Source organism: Schistocerca serialis, chromosome 6 (genome assembly GCF_023864345.2).
Source record: "Schistocerca serialis cubense isolate TAMUIC-IGC-003099 chromosome 6, iqSchSeri2.2, whole genome shotgun sequence".
Taxonomy (NCBI): domain Eukaryota; kingdom Metazoa; phylum Arthropoda; class Insecta; order Orthoptera; family Acrididae; genus Schistocerca; species Schistocerca serialis.
This window is the reverse complement of record NC_064643.1, coordinates 92,083,892-92,102,822: the sequence shown is the minus strand read 5'-3', so window position 1 is coordinate 92,102,822 and position 18,931 is coordinate 92,083,892. Positions and strand designations below refer to the sequence as shown.

The window sequence follows — 18,931 nt, the reverse complement described above, 5'->3', positions numbered from 1 at the left end:
ATTCCATGCCATAACTACATTGATCAGCCAATTATGATCATCGGGCTACTATCGATACAAACTCGTCCAGGGTCCCATGGCGAGAAATGACTGCTAGTCACAAACACGCACGGTGCATTTAGTGTCAGTGTGTGTGAGGTCCGTATGCAGAACGGAGAAGGCGCACGATGTATCCGAGTTTGACCGAAGACAGATTGTGGTGGCCCAGGGGCGCCGCACAAGCTAACCAGAAACTACGCAACTTGTCGGGTGTTCGAGGAATGCTGTGGTAAGTGTCTTCAACACGTGACGAAACCAAGATGAAGCCACCTCCAGACGTTGTGGGGTTCAGCGGCCACCCCTCATTACAGATGTCGAAAGTTGTAGGCATGGCAGACTGCTAAAACAGGACGGACGGTAAACTGTGGAGGAACTAACATCAGGCTTTAATACTGGGCACAGTAAAACTGTGTCTGAACACACAGTGGACCGAACATTGCTAACTATGGGCCTGCGCATGCGACGACGCAATATTTGCCAATTTTAACACCACGATGTCGGCATCTACGACTCAGATGCGCGCCTGACCTTCAGCACTGGACATTGGTGCAGTGGTAGAGCTTTGCATGGCCTGATGAATCACGATAGCTTCATCATCATGCCGAGGGGAAGGCGCGAATCCTTCTTCTTCCAGGGGATCAGCTCCTGGACCCCTGTACCTCTGGACGGAGACAAACTGGCCGCAGCTCCTTTATAGTCTGGGAGCATTGACGTGGAATCCATGGGTCCAGTAGAGCTCGATCAAGGCATCATGACGACCAAAGAGTATTGTTTCCCGGCGGCAGTGGCATTTTTCATCTTGGTAATGCGCCATGTAATAGTGCCAGGAGTATCACGGAGTGGTTCGAGGAACACAGTGGCGAGTTCCAATGATGTGCTGGCCCGTCTAGCTCGCCAGACCTGAACTCGATCGAAAGCATCTTGTATGCGATTGAGCTCATCGCCCTCCTCCCCGGAATTTACGGGAATTAGGTGACTTGTGAGTGCATACGTCGTGCCAACTCCCTACAGCGATCTGCCGAGGCCTCACTGCTTCCACGTCACGAAGCGTCACCGCTGTTATCCGTGTCAAAGGTGAACATACCGGCCAATGGGTATGTCCTGACTGATCAATATTTATGGCAATGTCATTAATAAAGCCCCGTCAAAAAAGCTGTACATCAATAAAGGTATGTGTAGTAAAAGATGATGTGCCAGATGTAAAAGCTCAATTGTAACTGATCATCAGGTGATTTTAGACTTATCAAAGAGGCTATAACGACCGATGTACAGTCGTGGACTAAACTAGCGAGACCCCTCACCTTTACGTTATGCTGATCCGCACAGCTTTAAAGTCTGCTACACAGCATACAAGGCAAGGAGACGAAGTGCTACCAACATACTATGCACAGGAGTGAAATTGAAAAACTATCCGAACTTTGTCAGATAGTTTTCAGTCACGTGTAAGACTATATTAATGCTGGTTACTGTGTTAAACAACAGGTAAATAAAAGACATAAATGAAAGAAGAAACGCTAATTAGTATGAACTGTACTAATAAAAGTGAATTTCAGCTTATCGAGATAACACAACTGTTTTAGTAAGACAAAGTACCCCAGATGGTTACGAATTAGCAAAATATTATGCGCATTCAGCCGCAAAACGGTCTGTGTCAAAGTTCAGACCAGTCATACCGGATTACCGTTGCTGACCTACCATGAAAGTGTGCAGATTTAGTGAAAAAATTCAGTTAAAAATCATTCAGTTCCACACTTAAGTCAAGTCATTTATTGACAGAAGCGGAAAAAGTAAGCAGTAACAACTCTGAAATTCTAAAAGATTTCCATATTTACATCCACAGGGCGCCGGTACATAATAATGGTAACAATAAAACGCATTATGGGGACGAGAATTCCTTACAATTGCTTTACTGATAGTCTCTCTGCCTCCATTGAGATTAGAACCGAAAACAAACCAGACCTCCCTTGCAGTAGGAAACACCATTCACTACGCTAGCAGACAACCCAGGAAAGCAGCCCCCTATTCTTACCCCACACATGAATAAGCAGGCAATTTCGCACTGAAAATGGCAAAATGATCCGCAGCTTCTGTTGCATATAGCTTTCTGTACTCAAAAACATGAATTTTCTACCTTTATGTCACCGCTTATGTGACAATCATTCGGGCTGTTTGTCGAAATAACAAAATACTGTTATTAGCGAGTAAATTTAGTAGGATAATTCTGCACCACCCCAGGAAATAAACGGCTACATAGCTGCCAAACGTATTCTTCAATGTTTCGAATTCTCCATTAGATTCGCCACAGGCAGAAAACGTTCATTACCCGAAGTGTTTCTTAAGCTAGCTATGGGAATGCTCGCACCTCTGAAACGCGGTGGCATTAGTACTGGGATCTAAATTACCACATGTATAGGCAAATGGATTTTATTTGCATTTCTGTAAACGTGATTTCGATCGAAAGCGTAGCTACTGTTAATATGCTGATGTATCGACTGCAACTAGAACATTTCGAATGAATAGTAGGGGGAATTATTTATGCGGCCCTCATCTTCATTAACTGCTGTAGCTATTTTCGTCGTTAGGATTTCGTCACCTAAATCGGTAAAAATGGAGCCCTACTAGTCTCACTTTCTTGACAATCTGTCTGTCTACCCAAATCTTAAAACCCGTTTACCTCGAGTACAGGTAGACCTAATTAGCGGAAATTCTAGTATGATAAAAAAAATTATTGTTATTATTACGTTAAATATATTTCGATTCTATCAATTTAAATCTGTATTTCATACTAGAATGCCTTGTTCCCAGTTTGGCACAGCTTTGCCACAGGAGACACGAAAGCGGTCGAAGACGTCCGTCTTCTGGTCGGCTCCTGATCGTTGTCAGAAGGAGGCTAGTTTTTGATTACGCAAAGACCTCTATTACTTGAAAAACAACAACCCGGATTGCTTTACGTAATCAGTATGAATTTTATAATTACCTAAGGGACCTTTACCAATGAACAGTGAAAAATAAATGCATTTGCAAATGAAATCATTCATAAATGGGGCTGCTATGAGTTGTATAGAAGATAAGGGGCGGCCTTCTGTCTACGACCAGGATGCCGCAGTATTCTCTGCTGTAGTAAAGGCTGTTTGACATTTATAAAAATAATATGGCACGGAGGACAAAAATGTATAAAGGAAAAGAACAGAATAAGAAGTCTGGTAAACACTAAATATATTCAAACAATTCTCACTAGCAAAATTAGGGCTTATTTATAAACAATACAACTTACATAATTACTTTTCTAACAGTATGGTGCGATCTGATTTCAGCCTGTCCTGTGCTGTCTCCTTGGTTCACTTTTTTTTTTTTTCACAAATTATAGTCACTACTTTTCTCCTTTAGTTAAAGACAATTCTTGCACTGTTCAACACCTCCGATAACAATAACTTGCTGATTTACACTTTCGAACATAAATTACTTTAATTTTATTAATTAATAATGTTGTCTACACGCTGGCAAGACCGCTCACTTTTTTAACTTAAAGTCGACCTCCTTTACGTTTTCACATAACAAGCAGAAACACATATTAAAATCTGAAGATCTACAAACGTTTTTTACTGTCATCTTTTATTTAGATCGAAGCGGAACGACAGTTCAGCTTCTGTTAAAATGTTTCTTTGACTGCGCAACCGATGTATTAGCGTCCGCGCTAGATGCGCATCTTTACAGTTATGTAAATTATACAAAACAAATGTCTTTCAAAGGGTACTCAAAGCTTTCATAGGACGGAAATACCAATAATATTACCTGTCTACCCAAATCTTAAAACCCGTTTACCTCGAGTACAGGTAGACCTAATTAGCGGAAATGTAACGCACTTCCTGCGTTATACGGTCCCTTGGTGGTGTAAAAAATTCATTTTTATTAGTACAGTTCATACTAATTAGCGTTTCTTCTATCATTTATATCTTATATTTACGTGTTGTTTAACACACTAACCAGCATTAATATAGTCTTACACGTGACTGAAAACTGTCTGAGAAAGTTCGGACAGTTTTTCAGTTTCACTCCTGTGCGTAGTATGTTGGTAGCACTTCGTATCCTTGCCTTGTATGCTGTGTAGCAGACTTTAAAGCTGTGCGGATCAGCATAACGAAAAGGCGAGGGATCCACGACTGTACATTACGACGTATTACACTCCCTCTGCTCTTCCTAATTTTTATAAGCGATTCAGGAGGCGAGTCCGTGCAAGCCCTCTTAGATTGTTTGGAGACGATGTTGTCATTGACCATCAAGTAAAGTCCTCAGAAGATCAAAATCAGCTCAAAAATGATTTGGACAACGTAGCTTATCTGTACGGCGTAAAAAGTGGCAACTGAATCTATGTAATGAAAAGTGCGACGTCTTCCACATGAGTATTAATAGGAACCCGCCACATTTCGGCTATAAAATGCAGCAGATCTAGAAAAGAAGCTGCCTACATTACTACTACGTTCGTCCATCTTCTGCTAGAGTACTGCTGCGGAGTATGGCGTCCTTACCACAGAGGACTGATGGAGGTCATCGAAAAAGTCCAAAGAAGGGTAGCTCGTTTTGGATTGTCACGAAATACGGGAGAGAGTGTCACGGATACGATAAGCGATTTGGGGTGTCAATCATTAAAGCAAAGGCGTTTGTAGTTGCTGCGGGATCTTATCACAAAATTTCAATCACCGTTTTTCTCTTCTGAATGCGAAAATATTTTACTGACGCTAGCCTTTATACGAAGAAATTATCATTGTACCAAAATAGGATAAATCAAAGATCTTGCGGAAAGATTTAAATGTTCATTTTTCCCATGCGCTGTTCGAGAGTGGAACGGTCGAAAAACAGCCTCAAGGTGGTTCGATGAGCCCTTCACTAAGTATCTAATTGTGACTTGTAGAGTAGTCATGTATATGTAGATGTAGACACTATACATAATGATTGGACAAATATACACTACAAAATTACAATCAGTTGTATAACAGTGTAATAAAAAAGACAAGACTAGGTAACATCTCAGTTTACTGTTTGACTTGTAAAAAATCAGCTGGTGGTAAGTTGTAACTGTGCATTTACATCTGACACATCACACCTTGAGTACAGGTACCTGTATGTTCTTTTGATGTTCAGCACTCTTGACGGGGCTATATTAACAACATTGCCATGCGTATATGACATGGCATCATACAGAAGTAATATATGCAATTTTTAAGTAATATTTAATATCACCTCTTCTTTAACTGACTGTACTCCATGAATTCCTTATTGTTTTATTTTTGTTGTTGTACGCAGGCACTGCGAAAGTAGTTATTAAGTAAAACCTCTAGTGGCAGAGTGCCACAGGAAGGCGTGAGAGGCCGGCCGCGGTAGTCTAGCGGTTCTAGGTGCTCAGTCCGGAACCGCGTGAGTGCTACGGTCGCAGGTTCGAATCCTGCCTCGGGCATCGATGTGTGTGATGGCCTTAGGCTAGTTAGGTTTAAGTAGTTCTCAGTTCTAGGGGACTGATGACCTCAGATGTTAAGTCCCATAGTGCTCAGAGCCATTTGAACCATTTGAACCAAGGCGTGAGAGGACCTCTGTTTTTCTCTACGTACGTAAATTATCTGACGGACAGAGTGACCACCAATGTGCAGATGTTTGTTGGTGATGCCGGCGTGTACGGGAAGGTGTCGTCGTTGTGTCTGTAGGAGCATACAGGATGACTAAGACAAAACTTCAAGTTTGTGTGATGAAAGTCAGCTAGCTCCAAATGCAGAAAAATGTAAGTTAATGCAGATGAGCAGGAAAATGAAAGCCGTAAGGGCTCATGTGTCAAAGGGTATGTGCAATACAGTTCTAGAACAACGCTAGTCAAACCTGAAACCCACCAAAGGACACTGTGGTAGTTCATGTTTACATGCCAACGTCCAAAGAAGGGGACGTGGTAGTTCACGAAATATCTAGGAAGACATAAGTAACAAAGGACATGCTAAGGGAGACGAAAACCTTAGTGTCATTGGGGATTGGAATGCAAGAGTGGGTGGAGAACCGGAAGAGGTGATTGTGGGGAACTGTGGACTTGAAAGAACAAATTAAAGAGAAGCCTGACTAACTGAGTTCTGCTCCGTTGTAAATTCCCTTTTTCAACATCACAAGCGAAGAAGGTACACCTCGAAGGCCCCAGGAGACTTGGCCCTAGGAGCCGGCAGGTCAATTACAGTTCAGTGAAATCACATTTTACAAACCAAGTAAAAGATTGTAGGAATTACCTATCTGTATATATGGACAGTGACCACAACCTGGTCCCCTGAGGGACTGACTACCGAGCTAAAACTTTCCAGCATGCAGGAGTAAAAGAAAATTGGGAACAAATTAAATCTGGTATACATAAAGCAGCAGAAAAGATATTTGGGAATACTAAACCAAAAACAAGAGGAAGTGGATTAGAGCAGAAGACTACACAAAAATGCATCTGATGAAAAAGGAATATCTTAACACAGAGAATGAAGGAATTTTGTCAACAGAGAAGCTACGAAAGAAAAAGGAAGCTTTCTCGTAGAAATGTGCAGAGAGGTGGAAGAATATATGCGAAATGGAAGAACTGATGTAGCCTACAGAACAGCGAATAAATTTTTTAAGAAACGCAAAATAACAAACTCCGGTACAGTAGAAAATTAGGTGCAAATGGTTCAAATGGCTCTGAGCACTATGCGACTTAACTTCTGAGGTCATCAGTCGCCTAGAACTTAGAACTAATTAAACCTAACTAACCTAAGGACATCACACACATCCATGCCCGAGGCAGGATTCGAACCTGCGACCGTAACGGTCACGCGGTTCCAGACTGAAGTGCCTTCAACCGCACGGCCACACAGGCCGGCATGAAAATTAGGTGAACAGATGGAAAGAATACATTGGTGAATTGTGCGAGGAAACATCTTTATCACAGGACGTAATAGGAAAAGGAGATATAGACGAAGATGACAAAGGAAACGTCATTCGGCAAGAAAAGTTTAAGAATGGTCTTAATGATCTACACTTCTAAGAGCTAACCAAGAATGTTGGTAACAACATGAAAAATGATGCTGATGAAACCGATTATGTCCATCGAAAGAACAGGAGAAATACCATCCGACTTCCTGAAAGCATCATGGTTCCTATACCGAAGGATTCGGGAGGGCGACGGTTCAATCCCGCGTCCGGCCATCCTGATTTAGGTTTTCCGTGATTTCTCTAAATCGCTCCAGGCAAATGCCGGGATGGTTCCTTTGAAAGAGCACGGCCGACTTCCTTCCCCATCCTTCCCTAATGTGATGAGACCGCTGACCTCGCTGTCTGGTCTCCTTCCCCAAATAACCCAACCCAAGGCTGTTAATATACTTTGCGGGATGTGAGGTCGTGGTCCAAGAACTTTTCTGCTCCTTACGTTTCGTCCAGGACTGCGCTGGACTTCCTCAGAGGCGCTGCTCCGCTGAGTCTTGCCGAGTTGGCAAGACTCAGCGGACTCCTGGACGAAACATAAGGAGCAGAAAAGTTATTGGACCACGACCTCACATCCCGGAAAGTATATCAACATCCCGGAAAGTATATCAACAGCCATGTCACACGGTCGTGAAAGCCTTCATTCTACAACCCAACCCAACCCTATACCGAAGAATGCGGCAGCTACAAAATGTAAACAGTACTAACCTTTAAGCCTAATATCACATCCATAAAATATTCTCAAGAAGAAAATTCTAAGGAAATTTAAAAGAATGTGGAGTAAATGTTGAGCGAGAATCCGTTTGAATACAGGAGGGGCTTAGGAAGAGAAGTGACGATACTGGCATTGAGGCTTCTTATCGAAAAGCAAATACAGAAAAATAAAACAACTTAAAGCTAGAAAAAGCACCTCATAATGTTATCCAACAAGAGATGTTCAGAGTGCAGAAGAAAGCAGGTCTAAGAAGCAAAGACGTGCTGGTGATACACAGCTTCCGAAGTGGCCGTGATTTGGAATTTTCATCATGAAAAATAAGCAAAAATTAGACACGAATATGCTGTTTCTCCCCTTATATTCAGTTCTTGCATCCAAGAAGCTATAGGTCGTGTTCATGGAACTGATAAGGTGGGGATAAAAGCAGAAGATAGACATGCTACTCTACGCAAATGATACTGCTGTCATCACGGAGACGAAACAAGATTAAGAGAAGGTCCTCTGCGCAATGGAAAGGCTTTCCTGCAGTCAGTATTGTACGAGAAAAAAACAAGAGAAAAACTGAAATAATTGTGTCCAGATCGGAAAAAGAGCATCAAATATTAAGAACAAGAATTGAAATAGAAGAACTAAAAGAGACCGAGGAACATATCTATTTGGGAAGCAGGCTAATATGGGATGGGAGAAGCCAGAAATAAATAGTAACCAAAATACACCAGGTTAAAATGGCATTTAATTTGATGAAGAACTTACTCACCACCAAGAACATCAGTCTGGAGGTAAAGAAACGGATCATGAAAGCATTTGTTCGACGTGTGCTCCTATACGGGCGCGGTACAGCCGTAATTTTTCCCGAGGGCATGCAGCTTTACTGTGTTGTTAAATGATGACGGCCTCCTCTTGGGTAAAATATTCCATAGGTAAAATAGTCTCCCATTCAGATCTCCGGGCGGGGACTACTCAGGAGTACGTCGTTATCAAGAGAGACAAAACTGTCGTTCTGCGGATCGGAAAGCGGAATGTCAGATCCCTTAATCGGGCAAGTAAATTAGCAAATTTAAAAAGGGAAATGGATAGGTTTAAGTGAGATACTGTGGGAGTTAGTTAAATTCGGTGGTAGGAGGACAAGACTTCTGGTCAGGTGAATATACGGTTATAAACACAAAATCAAACACAGTTTCATATTAGCGCACACTCCGCTGCAGAGTGAAAATCTCATTCTAAGAGCTCAGATGGAAAACCAGTCGTGAGGAAAGAAGGGAAAGCAGAAGGGTGGAAGGAGTATATAGAGGGTCTATACAAGGGCAGTATACTTGAGGGCAATACTATGGAAATGTAAGAGGGCGTATATGTAGATGAGGTAGGAGATACGATAGTATAGGAATGTAACTTAGCTCTGGAAGATCTAAGTCGAAACAAGGCCCCGGGAGCAGACAACATTCCGTTGGAACTACTAATTGGTTTGGAAGAGCCAGTCATGACAAAACTGCTCCATCTGGTGAGCAAGATGTACAGGATAGGCGAAATTCCCTCAGATTTTTAGAATATAATGATTCCAATTCCAAGGAAACAAGAGGATTACAGATGTGAAAATTACCGATCTATGAGATTAATAAGTCAAGGTTGCAAAATATTAACACGAATTCGTTACAGGAGAACGGAAAAACTGGTAGAAGACGCCTTCGGGGAAGTTCAGTTTGGATTCTGTAGAAATGTAGGAACACGCGAGGCAATACTGTTCCTACGACTCAACCTAGAAGATAGGTTAAGGAAAAGCAAACCTACGTTAATAGCATTTGTAGACTTAGAGAAAGCTTTTGACAATGCTGAGTGGAATACTCTCTATCAAATTCTAAAGGTGACAGGGGTAAAATACAGGGAGCGAAGACTATTTACAATCTTTACAGAAACCAGGTGGCAGTTATAAGAGTCGAGGGACATGAAAGGGAAGCATGGTTGGGAAGGGAGTGAGACAGGGTTGTAGCCTGTCCCCGATGTTATTCAATCTGTATACTGAGTATGCAGTAAAGGAAACAAAAGACAAATTTGGAGTAGGAATTAAAATCCAGGGAGAAGAATTAAAAACCATGACGTTCGCCGATGACACTGTAATTATGTCAGAGACAGCAAAGGACTTAGAAAAGCAGTTGAACGGTGTGAACAGTGTCTTTAAAAGAGAATATAAGATGAACGTCAACAAAAGCAAAACGAGGATAATGCAATATAATCGAATTAAATCAGGATGTGCTGAGGGAGTTAGATTAGGAAATGAGACACTTAATGTAGTAGATGAGTTTTGCTGTTTGGGCAGGAAAACAACTTACGTTGGTCGAAGGAGAGAGGATATCAAATGTAGACTGGTGGTGGCAAGGAAAGCGTTCCTGGAGAAGTGAATTTTGTTAACATCGAGTAAGTGTCAGAAAGTCTTTTTTGAAAGTATTTGTATGGAGTGTACCCATGTACGGAAGGGAAAAATGGACGATAATCAGTTTATACAGGAAGAGAAGAGAAGCTTTTGAAACGTGGTGCTACAGAAGAATGCAAGATTAGATGGCTGGATCACGTAACTAATGAAGAGATTCTGAATAGAATTGGACAGAAGAGGAATTCGTGGCAGAACTTGGCCAGAAGAAGGGATCGACTGGTAGAACACCTTCTGAGGCATCAAGGGATCACGATTTTAGTACTGGAGGGAAGCGTGGAGGGTAAAAATCGTACTTGGAGACCAAGGGAGGAATACAGTAAGCAGATTCAGAAGGATGTGGGTTGCAGCAGTTACTCAGAGATGAAGAGGCTTGCACAGGATAGAGTAGCACGGAGAGCTGCATCAAACAAGTCTTTGGACTGAAGACTGCAACAACAACAAACGTTGCAAAGCGAGCCGCGCGGGATTGGCCGAGCGGTCTCAGGCGCTGCAATCATGGACTGTGCGGCTGGTCCCGGCGGAGGTTCGAGTCCTCCCTCGGGCATGGTGAGTGTGTTTGTCCTTAGGACAATAAGGAGTGTGTAAGCTTAGGGACTGATGACCTTAGCAGTTAAGTCCCATAAGATTTCACACACATCTGAACATTTTTTTTTGCAAAGCGACACGTAATGGAACGAGCACGTAAAGGCTGTAGCAGGGAGGGCGAATTGTCTACTTCGGTTTATTTGGAGAATTTGAGGAAAGTGTAGTTCATCTATGAGGTAGACCGCGTACAGAACACTTGTGCGATCCAATCAGGAGTACTGCTCGAGTGTTTGGTATCGCTGTCAGATCAGATTAAAGAAGACATCCAAGCCTTTCACAGGCAAGCTGCTACATTTGTTACCAGTAGGTTCGATTACATATGTGAATATTACTGAAATGTTTCGTGAACTCAAATGGAAATTCCATGGAGGGAAGACGACATTCTTTTCGCGAAACTCTATTGAGAAAATTTAGAGAATCCGCTTCTGAAGCTGACTGCAGAACGATCCTATTGGCGCCAACATACAGTTCGCGTTAGGAGAACGAGCATCAAATAGGAAAAATTAGGATTCGTGAGCAGGTTTATCGACAGTCGTTTTCCCCTCCATCTATTTGCGGGTGGATCAAGAAGGGAAGTGACTGGTAGTGGGACAACGTATCCTCCACCACGCACCGTACGGTGGCTTGCGGAGTATGCTTGTAGAAATAGATGTAGGATAAAGCACATACAGACAAGTTTGTGTGAAGTATTCCATAAAGCAGTTCTTCCACGGTACATTCGACGTCTTTTTGACAGTAACATGTGTACATCTTCAAAGCGAAAATTTATGGTTTCATATCTCATATGTAGTGGCCCGTTCCTGATATAAATCAAGAAAAACAGCAGACCCAAACAGAGGTCTGCACACGGACGGTCAGTTTCAGACCTCTTCCTTGTTTGTTGACAATGTGCGACAACATTCTGCTTCTTACCTTCCACTTATGAAGTGAACCATTGTTAAGCTTATCCCCCAACCATACAACGTTCCATATTGTGCTCCTTCGCTCGTATCTTCTATTTTTCTTTCTTTTTTTTCGAAACTATTCAGCAAACGTTTTAGACACATTGTGTACGACTGTTGTGGTAGCCTTTCCCTTAATTAATCACCTGTGAAGTGAGATAACGCCACAGAGGTTTGCAAAATGAATGACAGCTGTAACCCAATGTGCAGGTACCGCGACCGCGCCAGGCGTCTGTCTGCACTGTTCCGGGACCGTCCCCGGCCGCCGCTGGAGGAGGCGGTGTACTGGGTGGAGTACGTTCTCAGACACCAGGGGGCGCCGCACCTCAGGTCTGCCGCGCTCGACCTCTCCTGGTACCGGTACCTGCTGCTAGATGTCGCAGCAGTCGTGGGACTCGCTGCCGTCTTGACGGCCACGTTGCTCTACGTGAGTTTCAGGAAAGTGGACCTCTACGTGGGATCAAAACTGGAGAAGTTAAAAGCTGCGTGAACGCTAATTCTCTTATTGTTAGCTGTTCATATAATAAAATCGTAAGAAATAACTACCACCATCTGTAACGTTCAGCCATTCTTAAATCTACAATTTTATGAGTTAAATATGTGTGGTGTGCGTACTGTAAGACCCTCGGTACACACACCATCAGATTATTTGACTTGTCGCTCTAACGAAGTAGGCGAGTGTCAGCAATATGTCTCGTGGTCTTATCGTGGCGTGTTTATCTTCTGCCGTTAGGTCAGACGATAGAAATGCCACTTGCACGCTTAGAGTAGCAGATTGACGGTGACCAACTTTAAACAGAACTTGATTAATTTTCAAACACATTTATTAAAATAATAAAAAGCGTAGACATTACGTAACTTGATTCTGGATGCTGTTTACAATTGACAATCTGAAGTTCCTTTGGTCTTGGTACGTTAATCTTATTCTCACATGTCTCTGATACTTGACAAAGGGTCTATACATTTCTCTTCATGGCTATGTACAGGAATATGATAATCTTATTAGGCGCAGACTGAAACTTGACTATAGACTGGTACCGACTAATGCAGACTGGTACAGACTGGTGCAGATAAATGCAGACTGACTAATCGGAGGTCTGTACACTCGTTATAATACCTCGCGCGTTCAGGTATCACTGCGCGAGTGTGATCCGCGAGAAGAAAAGGTTCTACATTAGCAGCAATCTCATTGGCTGCGTTACATATTAATACGCGGTTCGGCGGATGCAGAATTTGGTCCGTCTCTAAGACAGCGCCATCTCGTAGTGCGGAGACGGACGAGCGCTGCGCCTGCGCTGTTGTGCTTAGCGGGGCGTTGTGTACGCGCTGACTACACGGAACTATGTACACAACAATACGTAACACGCCACCAACTGTGTCAGCTCCGTTCACATTCCGTCAAAATCATAAAATTCCTCGTTCATAATTATGGACCTGTAGATAATACAGGGTGTATCAAAAACAATCATCCAATTTTAAAAAAATCATAATTGTTATGTTTTTTGAGATACTAGGGTGAACAACATACTGCTCGAAAGAGCATACTCTCGAGTTCCCGCTAGGTAGCCGCGGTGTGCGCCCACTTCATTTCTAATAAAAATGGTGTCTGTACATTTTTGGGGTTTTGTGTTCTACGTTTTGTGCAGTACGGGTCAGTAATAACTGTTCAGCGTGACTTAAGTACCTGGTATGGTGTGGATCCTCCTACAGCCCAGAGCATTAGACAACGGCGTGAACAATTCCGAGAAACAGGTTGTCTGTGTAATGGCAAATCGCTGGGCCGTCCCCGAGTTGGCACCGACGTCGAACGCATCCGACATTGTTTCACAAGGGGCTCGCAGGAATCTGTTCGCCGTGCAGCTCGACAGCTCAACATGCCCCCGATGTCCGTCTGGCGGCTGTTGCAACGACGTTTACACATGAAACCATAAAAAATTTGGCTACTGCAAGCTCTTCGTGCAGGTCACAAGCAACAACTTGTGGAGTTCTGTAATTTCGTTTTTAACAAGATGAAGGATAAGAGTTTTTTCCACGCTTGGCATTTAGTGACAAGGCAACATTCCATTTAAATGGAAAGGTGAACCGTCATAATTTGAGAATATGGGTTACGGAACAACCACATGAAGTTGTACATGAGAGAGACTTTCCAAAATTTAGTGTGTTATGTGCAGTTTCACTGGAAAAAAGTCTATGGTTCATTTTTCTTTGCTGAGAACACTGTTACAGGAAACACATATCTCGATATGCTTGAGAACCTCCTATTCCCACAGTTGAGATTGATTCAAACGACTTCATTTTCCGACAGGATGGGACACTACACACTGGCATCTGGAAGAGCGGGAATTTTTAAATCGAAGTATTACTGAACGATGGATCGCTCGCACTGGATCAAATGATTCAGCCTTACATTGCTCGCCTCCAAGGTCACCGGCCCTGAGTGTTTGTGATCATTTCTTGCGGGGGTTTATAAAAGACTCTGTTAATGTGCCTCCGTTACCAACGACAATGCATGAACAGAGACATCGCAAAACAGCAGCAGTGGAAGCAGAAACTCAAGACATGCTCGCTGTAGTGTGGGAACAATTTAAACACCACATTGACATGTCCCGTGCATCTAAAGGGGGCATATTTGAACACCTATGAAGAGGTATGAACAAAAAACTCTTTGAGTTTCCCGTTCATCAAAAAACAAAATTCATTGTATATGGTTATTAGTTTAAGAAATACAGACGTGCCAAATCGGATGATTCTTTTTGATACACCATGTAGTATATAGTCGAAACAGATGTGGAAGTTCTTCAGTGTGGTATTGTAGGTGGTTAGTGAAGATACTTAAAACACACTGGCTGACAGAATAGAAGCACTCGCAAGACTTCATCGGTTGAGAAGGTATGTATCGCTATTTCAGTGCTTACAAATTTACTAATGTCTTGGAAATATCAGCCCACTATCGTGCGTGACGTTCCACCCTCTCCGACCTGAATACATGCACTAACTCGATGGGAAGGGTGTTATAAAGTCGTTGCATTCTCTGCTGAGGCAAGTTGATGCGCAACTTCTGTAGCAAGCTCTTGGTGTTCTACATACTGGCTCTGGGGCTAGGACACCTCCTACCAGGGACAGATCAAAAGACCTCAATGGCCACATGAGTACCTCACCATCACGTAGACTGTTCACAGAAACTGGTGCCATGTGTAAACGAGCGTTGTATTACTGAAAAATACCGATACTATCGTCTGAGCGGCAATACATGAGGGTGCAGTATGCCTGTGATGTACTGTTGTGTCATCGGAGTTCACTGAATCATTACCAGCAATGACCAGAAGTAGTACGCGATGGCTACCTACATGGTGCCGCCACGAATAAGAGTAGTATGTTTTCAAAACACTGGAAAAATGAGACATCGCTACTGATAGCCGTTATGCTAGCCGACGATGGTCACTCGGTGTAGTGCAGAAACTGATTCGTCGATGAACGCAGTGTGACGCCATTCATCAGCAGTACACGCTTTCATCTCAAGACAGCGCTCCAGAGGCAGCCGTTGTGGTGTTAACAGCAGCCTACGCCATCTCATACCCTATCAGTGGAGCATTATGGCATAGAATGTCGCAGGCAGTCCATTACTTGTTATTTCTCAACTGATAGGCGCAGATGTGGAGGAGTCAAGATGTGCTGGGGCTTAATCCTCCCGTCCGTTATCCAGGCGTCGCCGGCCGAAACTTGCTAGAGTATGCCTGACCTCACACGTTTCTATGCAGTCCTACATCGTGCCACTGTTACACACGACTGTCTCACAAATATGGATGCTGCACCTTTCGACCAGCCGACAGAATGGAGACCCACAATGACGCTCGTTTCAAACTGATAACACTCACATGCAGGCTTAACACTGAATGTCAAACACAGATGTGAGGTGTACGCACACGAACAGCTCTTCAAAACTGCGGTGACTCTCTGTGCTCGAGGCGGTGGTGTATCTCTTCTACACTAAACAGCAACCTGGGACTTGTTCGGCGTGAATGAGGATTTAAAGTAGCTCTCATAGAGGCATAGCATGACTCAGTAAGTAATCACCTTGGCGCAATGCTGCTTGCTTTAAGTTTAAAGCCGTAATCGTAATGAGAGAAACGTCAAATCCTTACCCGCCGAAATTCTGACCTACTTAAGTACATGTAATTTCAAGGAAAAGGCATTCATCTGTTTGGTAACTTACTAGCGTAGATTTAGTGGCCGTATGTGTTGCCCATATCAATTTTTCTTTCCATTACGGCTACAATTACAAATTATCGCTGTGACTTAAGTTTCACACGTCCAGTTGTGATATGGTTCAAATAGTTTACAAGCACTCTGTCTTCAGGCCACGAGTGGCCTACCGGGGCCCATCCGACCGCCGTGTCATCCTCAGTGTTGGATGTAGATAGGAGGGGTGTGAGGTCAGCACAACGCTCTCCCGGCCGTTATGATGGCATTCTTGACCGAAGCCGCTACTATTCGGTCGAGTAGCTCCTCAATTGGCATCACGAGGCTGAGTGCACCCCGAAATAGTCTACAAGGCTTCTGAAATTGTGTTATTGACATACACAGGAAAATTCTATTACTGAAATATTGGGTCTCCCAGATAGTGGTTAAATCCTATTTTTTTAGTTCTGTTGTACGTGTTCATGACGTGATGTAGTGTGGCACGGAAAGCGATATATGTATCCATACCGATAATGTAATTGAAAAACTTCTTGTGCTTGATAAGGATTTGCACTAATAGAAACTGGTATTGACAATATAAATGTTCACAGCAGCTGGCGATAATACAATACGATTACACAATTTTATACTGAACTGGGGACATGCCCAGCTTCACCCAGGTAGCATTAAGTACCTACAGCCACACTCGTTTATTTCCTGTAGTGGTATACAGAAGTCTTCCAAGCGAATCTGCCTGTTTGTGGAAATCCAATCAAAATTCCTCCAGTAGCTCCTGAGAATTAGCCTTCACATACGGGCAGAAAATGCGGCAGGAACTTTAACATATCATATGTGCTGATATATACATATCTCCCTCGTGAATCAGTCTACGAATTAGTGAAAACCGAATCAAAATCGGCACAGCAGTCCCCCCAGACTAATTTATGACGATGAGGTCCCATACTCCGAGGAGAGTAGGGGACGATGCGGGAGACCCGCACCGCTGACTAGGCAAGGTCCTAGTGGGGGTGGTTTGCCATTGCCATCCTCCGACCGTAATGGGGATGAATGATGATGATAATGACGAAGACGACACAACACTCAGTCATCTCGAGGCACGGAAAATCCCTGATCACGCCGGGAATCGATCCCGAGACGCCGTGCGCGGGAAGCGAGAACGCTACCGCAAGACTAATTGGGACGTACAAAAAGAAGCGAGCAGGGAACTTCATTTTATACATGTAGAGCGAGAAGATTTAGTAAAACATTTTTATTAAGCTACTAAAACGTGGCTACAACTTACATTTTATGTTTTCAGGCAGTAATGTACGTTTATTATGCTTCTTACCGATGATGAAAGCAATGTATATTCAAATGGCAAAATATGTTTTACCTGATTTCATTATAGTTTAACAAGTTTCAGATTTTTTTACTGTACTTCTGCTTTGAATCCTTGCTTCTTGCAGTATTTCCCGACGGTGGGTCAATGGAAAGTACGTTACAAGTTTTAATGAACAAGTTTTCGAGTTTCAAAATATCTGACATAAACGGCCGTATTTTTAGACTGAAGGATAACATTCTTATGCCGCCAAGGGACCATAGACCTTATTGCGTGTGATACATTTTAACTTGATGCCTCCACCCGTTCATGAGAAAAATGGTTGTTAGCAGTCATACAGAAAGGTAGACAAGTAGACTGACGGATAGCAAAGCGATGTTATAAGGGTTCCGTTTTCACTTTGTGGCACGGAATCGTAAAAGCAATGTTCTCTGGAAATGTGTTTGACTGGAGGCCTCAGCTTGTAAATGCCAAGATTCTGCATACGCCCTGGGGCCCGGCACGACACGTTATACGGGTCCTTTGGATGGAGGGCACATAGTGAGAAAAACTGGTGGAAGGCGACTCCCAGGTATCTGAGCTACACAGTACCGGGGCCGTAGTGTAATACCCGCTGTGAGTGGAGACTTACCACGTGCCCTTCCTTTCGCTTCTGAAAGGAGAGCCGAAACCCTCAGGCTTGTTCAACTGCACTCTGTGTCACTGACGTGCGGCTCCGTTTACTCCCTGGCTCTTCATGGCGCCAGCTAAACTACAGAAAACATCACATGCAATACTGACACATGTAAAGATAAGAAATTAATGGAGTGTATGGCTTAGTCCTTCCAGTCATAAAGGCTACTTTTGCCGAGCAATAAATATTTATTTTCTGAGAGGAATAGAACGAAGATTATAATGAATTTAACTCAATTTTAATTGCTATATGAGCTGTGCCAGTTCAGCAATGGACTGACGTGTATTAACCCAGAAGTTTTTTTTAGATTTCTATCCGAAAAAAACTATTATCTTTTTCCAATGAGAAATACATAACTCTTTCTTGTTGTATCTTATCCGAAGTTGTGAATGTTTGACTTTAAACCTTCACTATGCATTTAAAAATTCGCCACACCTGTCATTTCAACAAGGCAACGAAATCCTTCTCATGCTATATTTTTAATTTAAAAAAAATTCCTTACACGTCAGCAGCAAAATGATAGTGCGCTGAAATTCCTCAAGCCTTAGAAAAAGCAAAGGCGGTATCATTTCAGAAAGATATGATTGCACATGCTATGGATTTATTTGCCACGATACACGTTGTGTTCCAAAATTTTGTACTTTAGCTAACAAAGCTAGCTTGCATTTATCGTGAATGTCTCGCCCAGCACAAAGTCCCAAGCGACTGGAAAAAAAAGCACAGGTTACTCCAGTATATAGAAGGGCAAAAGAACGGACCCGCAAAATTACAGACCAATAACCCCGTTTGCTGCAGAACCCTTTAACATATTCTCAATTTGTATATAATAAACATTCTTCAGGCTAATAAGTTAATGTCCGCGGATCAGCATGGTTTGAGAAAGCACCGCTCATGAGCTCAGCTTGCCCTTTTCGCACTTGATACACTGAGGGCAACAGGCGGATTCCGTATTTCTAGATTTCAGGAAAGCACTCGACACGGCGCCCCACTGCAGGCTGTTAACGAAGGTACGAGCATATGGAATAAGTTCGAAGACTTCTTAAGTAATAGAACGCAGCATGTTGTC

At 43.0% G+C, this 18,931-nt stretch overlaps 1 protein-coding gene across 1 annotated transcript in view; it reads left to right on the top strand.

Moving 5' to 3' along the window:
• The window catches only part of LOC126484202 (UDP-glucosyltransferase 2-like), a 60,183-nt gene extending 48,005 nt beyond the window's left edge, over nt 1–12,178 (top strand). The window contains exon 7 of the mRNA XM_050107614.1: nt 11,885–12,178. Within this exon, the coding sequence (XP_049963571.1) occupies nt 11,885–12,164 (280 nt within the window). The 3' untranslated portion in view covers nt 12,165–12,178. The remainder of the gene's footprint in view (nt 1–11,884) is intronic.
• Nucleotides 12,179–18,931: the final 6,753 nt, after the last annotated feature.